The sequence below is a fragment of the Ochotona curzoniae genome, unplaced genomic scaffold (genome assembly GCF_017591425.1).
Source record: "Ochotona curzoniae isolate NIBS_2020 unplaced genomic scaffold, NIBS_Ocur_1.0 contig_2318, whole genome shotgun sequence".
NCBI classification, from domain to species: Eukaryota; Metazoa; Chordata; class Mammalia; order Lagomorpha; family Ochotonidae; genus Ochotona; species Ochotona curzoniae.
In genome coordinates, this window is record NW_024465419.1 from 4,827,440 (window position 1) to 4,833,439 (window position 6,000).

At 34.3% G+C, this 6,000-nt stretch overlaps 1 protein-coding gene across 2 annotated transcripts in view; it reads left to right on the forward strand.

Annotated features, from left to right (window-relative positions):
• The window catches only part of RB1CC1 (RB1 inducible coiled-coil 1), a 68,348-nt gene extending 62,642 nt beyond the window's left edge, over window positions 1–5,706 (forward strand). The window contains exons 22-24 of one of the 2 annotated variants that reach the window (XM_040972578.1): window positions 1,338–1,474; window positions 3,658–3,728; window positions 4,449–5,706. In XM_040972578.1, the coding sequence (XP_040828512.1) occupies window positions 1,338–1,474; window positions 3,658–3,728; window positions 4,449–4,526 (286 nt within the window). In that variant the 3' untranslated portion in view covers window positions 4,527–5,706. The remainder of the gene's footprint in view (window positions 1–1,337; window positions 1,475–3,657; window positions 3,729–4,448) is intronic. The other variant, XM_040972579.1, reaches the window with a different exon arrangement.
• Window positions 5,707–6,000: the final 294 nt, after the last annotated feature.

Genomic DNA, 6,000 nt, shown 5'->3' on the forward strand with positions numbered 1-6,000 from the left:
TTAACATGGGAGTCAGATCAATGCCCGTTATGGGATGCTGGTGCTGTGGGTAGCAGCTTTTGCTTATGCCGCAGCTTCGCTCCTGCCTTGTTTTCAAGTTGTCATGTGCTCCTACCATTGTTGTTCAGTTATTATTTATTAATATGGTACAAATTTTAAAAAAACACTATGAAATGTATCATATGCTTCATTCAAATTTTACTCTACTGAATTATGCAATAGTAACGTTGTCTTGACTTGAGATATATGAAAGGTGTTCCAAGACAAAGCAAAATGTTATTAGCTGCTGTTGAATAATGGTCATGTCTTTCATATCTGATAAGATGTGAAAATTATAGAACAGAACACTGTTAAACACCTTTAGTTTTATTTATAATAGCTGTGTTAACAAAAGGTTTGATTGTTAGAATCCAATGGTTCTGTCTGGCATTTCACATCTCACTAGGATTTTATTTTCTCCCATGTTGTGAAAGGACTGGTCACATCTGTGAGAATCGTCGATATGTTAGATCAGTAGTAATCAGGCATTCCTTCATTGTCTTTTTAAAGATTCATGAAAAAATGTTTTGTTTTGTTTTGTTTTTACTTTTGACCTGTTAGCATGCTTACTTAAATGGTCCTGCCACCTCATTATGCAGTAAGCATTTGTAAGATAATTTTGAATGGAAAGCTGTTTTCCTTTTAATACCTCCACAGCTGATCTTGATGATCTATTAGGTGTAGTACCTACCTAAATGGTCCTGACAACTGAGAAATCAGATTAGTTTTTGAAGTCCTATTGAAGTGTGAGCAACAGTTCTGAAGAAGTTCTAAAGAGTTACACAAGCCTGCAAGCAGCTGTACCCTCTCGATGCTCCGTTACTATGTCAGGCCCATACCCCAGTATTACAAGTGGGGATCCATTCACTTGTTTAAACCTCATGAAGTACATAGACCAATTGTTTCATTTAGAAGCATTTTATACCTAGAAAGTGGATGAGCTAGGTGGTCTCTCTGAATTTATTCCTTGGAAAATTTGGACAGAAATCGTCCCGTGAATGAATGAGCTGCAAAGATGTTTACACAGCTCAATTGAGCAGGTTTTTCCCCCCTTTTTGTAAATTTAGATTATTTAAAATCATTTTAGGATATATGTGTTCTTTGACAATTGCTGATTGTATCTTTTGCACTTTTGTTTGTTAGGAGCTGAGGGGACAGATAGTACCCTGTAGATGTGACATGTTATGTGTGTTACTATTTTAACATTGTTGAGCATTGCAGAATATGTGTTTAAATCTTCAGAATAGAGTGATTGCTGCTAACTCCACAGGGTAATAAAATTACATTCCTCTATCCAGTTTTCAGGTGGGAGATTTGGTACTCATCATCCTGGATGAACGCCACGACAATTATGTTTTGTTTACTGTCAGTCCTACTTTATATTTCCTGCACTCAGAGTCTCTACCTGCCCTGGATCTCAAACCAGGTGAGGGTGGTAAGTGTCACAACTATGGCTAAAATATTAAGTGTACTGCATATAATTCTCAAGATTTTTTTCTTTGTCTATTATATTCAAAGCAGAGGGAACTCTGCTTTATCTTTTTAAAAAAAAAATAAAATCTTCACTATCTAGATTATTTTTATATCTTTCCCCAATTCAAAAATACCAGATAATTCATGCAGTGGGTTAACTGATCAGTTGATGAAAAGTGCAAACATTTTACACTGTAGCAATTACAAAAAGATCTTTTCAAAACTCTCGTGTGAAATCTGCTGTGCTAATACATGTTTATTGCACCAAAAAAATTCAAGGTTTTTTTTTTAACTTATATTTATTGAAAAGTTAGATATATAGGGGAAGATCTGACTCATTCCCCAGGTGGCCCACAATGGCCAGAGGTGAGTTGATTTGAAGCCAGGAGCCTGGAGCTTCTTCAGGTCTCATACACAGGTGCAGGGTCCCAAAGCTTTGGGCTGTTCTTGACTGTTTTTCCAGGCCACAAGCAGGGAGTTGGATGGGAAGCAGGGCAGATGGAATACAAACTGGTACCCATTTGGGATCCTGGCGCATACAAGGCAAGGATTTTAGCCCACTAGGCTATCCTGCTGAGTGCAGATCCAAGTTTTTAAAAAATTATTAAGTGTACTCATATCTTTAATTTTTACCTAGCTTTTCATACTAGCAAAATTTTGTTAAAAATGTACTGTTATTGTACATTTCTATAAATGTAGATATGTTGAAAATTGTAATGTGTGTTATCTGTTTTCTTTAAAGAACTCTAAAAGAGTGCAGTAGGTACTGTTATATACCTAGCCTTATAATAATTTTAAAATCAAAGAAATTTGGCCTTTAAGACTGATGTTTCTATAAGGAGTAACGTACGAACACACATTCACACATACCACCTTTTAAAAAATGTATTCCTTTGAGAAATATTTAATCGGTGATGCCAGTTGGGATGCTGCTACCCCGATAAAGAGATTGGCAAAGTTCATTTTTGCCCATGATAGTGAGATCATCCTCTTGCATAATAGGAGTTTCTAGTTTTCTGTATTTTTTTTTTGTTTTGCAGACATCATCAGTTGTTGGTAAAGTGTTTTATTCTTTAGAGTATTTCATATCTTACTGTCTAGATGTTTTATCTTTCTGTCACATAATCTTTCATTTATGTATGTTTTGGCAATTTCGTTTATATTTGAATAGCAGAGTGACAGAGAGACAGAGAAGTAACTCTTTCATCTTTGATTCACCCCTCAGCTGCCGCAATAGCTAGAGATGAGCCAAGCGCAAGTCAAGAGCTTAGAACTCCATCCATGCCTCCCACATGAGTGGCAGAGACACAAGTATTCGGACCATTTTGTGCTACTTAGGCACATTAGCCTGGAGCTAGGTTGGAAGCATAGCAGCTGGAACTCCATGGACACAGTATAGGAAGGATGTTGACAGCCTAAATGTTGGCTTAATCTTTGCCACAGTATTTGCCCTGGCAAATTGTTTTTAATGAAATAAAAATTGATGTGACTTTGGTTGGGAATCTCAACAGTTTTAAGAGTTTATCTACTGCATACATTTAAAATCATCTTTACGATTAATTTAAAGGGAGAATAAATACACATCTTTTAGCCTGCACTGTGTCAGCTCTGAGAACTTGCCTTCTTAGGTGTCCCATATTGTTTCTCCTTCCAACAAACATTGCCCATCTAGAATCTTTTTATTTATTTACTGGGCATCATGTATGTTCATGCCACCATGCCAGCTACTCTTCTGTTTTTAAGGACTTGTGTTACAGGTACTTTTTCCCTCTGTCATTGATGTTTCCCTTTGATCCTCATGAACATGTTTTGTCTGCTTTTAGAAACACAAAAAAGGTCACTTATCTAGTTATTTCAGTAGGTGGCACTGTTGAGTTATATTAGAACTTCAGATATGTTTATTCATGATTTGGACTACTGGTGTTTCCTGAACTGTAAATAATGCTATGAGGAAATAACATACTGTGAATATTTAGTTAATGAGTAATAAAAGCCATACATTACTGTTTAAAAGAAACACGAATTCAGTTTTATCAATTATTACGCAATCCAGTACTCCTTTAGAGTGTTTTAATTCTGAGGTTATTGTCATGAATAATAGTAATTCTGTACTTTTAAAAAGAAGTTAATCGTTTGATTAATTAGCTTCAGGTACATCTAGAAGACCATGGGTGCTTGGAAAAGTGATGGAAAAGGAATATTGTCAAGCCAAAAAGGTAAGAACCGTAGCATATGGTAGAAGCCTATGAATTACAAAGATTGTTGCATTGTTTTATAAAGATGTTCTTGGCCTTCAGCTTACTTGAGTTAGAGTCTAAATTTAATGAGCATTCAAACCAGTAATTTTAACAATTATTTAGTTTTTTTTCTTAGATAGCTTATCAATGGTCCATTAACCTGTAATGAGAAAAACAACCACATAGTTTTTGTTCTATGTTATTAGTGTAATTTGTGTGCAGGAAAAGCATCTTGAGTAAATGGTGCAATAGACACAAGCTGTTTGTTAGTAGAACTGATGTTTTCTTTTTTGTATTCTGCTTCCCAATTAAGTAAGACAGATTCAAGTGTTTGTTTTTGAAAATGATCTCGATAATATCACCAGTAGTCTATAGAATCATTAAAATTTATTGAGCTTCCTTCTTTACTCACTGTAATTTGGTTTGCTGTAAAACTGTAATGCCACTGAAGTGTATAGTATTGAGGTTCCTCTTATATTTCTAGTGATGCGTGGCTCACTTGGTACTGTAGTCTGGAAACTTGACACCAACTTTTTCTTCTGTCCCTTATAGTATTCTCGCTTGGAGAGGAATAGATCCCCTGTGGTTTGATGAAAATCTCCCTCCATCCCTCCAAATCATATTCTAGAAGAAAAAGAGTTATGTAACTTGGTTTAATCATTCAAATAATTCCTCCTTTTTTTTCTCTCTCTCTCTTAGGCACAAAACAGATTTAAAGTTCCTTTGGGAACAAAGTTTTACCGAGTGAAAGCTGTATCATGGAATAAGAAAGTATAACTTTTTGGAAGAAATTAATATATGTACTATGACGTTTTCTGATTTGTCCAACAGTGCTCATTAATCACTCCAAACACAGCAGGCCATCTTTTTATACAGAAGTCAACTGACATGATACTTCATTGGTATACATCGTTTCTTTTTAACTGGCTGCACTATAGGAACAATAAATTCATCAAAGCCCTTGCCTGAATTACAGTGGTTTTGTTTCCGCTTTTTTTTAAACCCAGGTAACTCTAGTCTTGCGGACCAAATTAGCTCCTTTTCTCAAAGGGCATCCCCTGTGCATTATGGCTTCATGATTAGCCATATTAATTGCCTGTCAAATATACATGAGCTTGAAGTTAGGTGTTAAATGTTAGTTGTTATTATTACCAGCATTTGTCCTTTTGTGAAATCAGTATCATAATACTTGCACTCATTAACACATTCTTTATAAAATGTATAAATTCTTCAGTACTATTTAAAGAGGAGTGTTACTGCATGCAGATAATCATAATTTTGAGTTTGCGTCAGTAGATGACTAAAGCAAATTCCTTCAGTTATTTTTTTAAATGCCCTTTGATATTTCAACAAGAAAAAAACTCTAATTTGACTGACTGATTTTAAGATCAGCCATAAATTATCAGCAATCTTCAAAAGCACTTTCAAGAGACATCATCTGGGCTCTAAAGGGAAGAGTCTGTGCTGTAGACTGTTTGAAATGCCACGCGGAAACCTTCCCAACATCTTTGACTGTGTTTAGAATAATCACATTGATGAAATCATAATTCATGGTTGAATTTCAGAAAAAATATTCATTGTACATTAACCGTTTAGAGGTCATTTAAATAACAAAGTATTGTATTGTAAAAGATCTGAACAATTTTAAAACAATAAAGATTTGAACCTGTAAATGTGTGTGCCTTTTAAAGAAGGAAACATTTTTAATATATTTGAGTGATTGCTGGGAAGTATGAAAAATTGTTATGAATAATATCAAAGAGAAACTTGTTTATTATGGAAATGTTTAACTATATACCATGTAACAGGGTAAAAACAGTGTTGTGTAGAATAGAAATATGTAAACTAGATATGCAGAGAAGTTATCATTGAACAAAAGTATTTAAATGAGTTTACTGAATTGGACGAGATTTCAGTTCTGTTGCCAGAGAACAATAATAAAGTGATTCTTTTTCAAGAATTATTTAATTTCTTCATAATAAGTTAACTATTTTTTAAATATATGTATCTAATAGTACAAAAATGGAATAAACATAGTGTATAGAAAACTAATCTTGACAACGTATTAATGAATAAATGAACAAATGATTTCACGTTTCTTTTCAGTCCTTCTATGGCATCTTTCTGCAGTGAATATTATTGCAATAAATTAGTTTATATAAGCAGATTTGGTTGGTTCCAGATGAATTTCCATTTAGGCTGTTTTGACTTCGTAGTTGCTGCTCATTTAACATGTGCTCATTGATTGTTG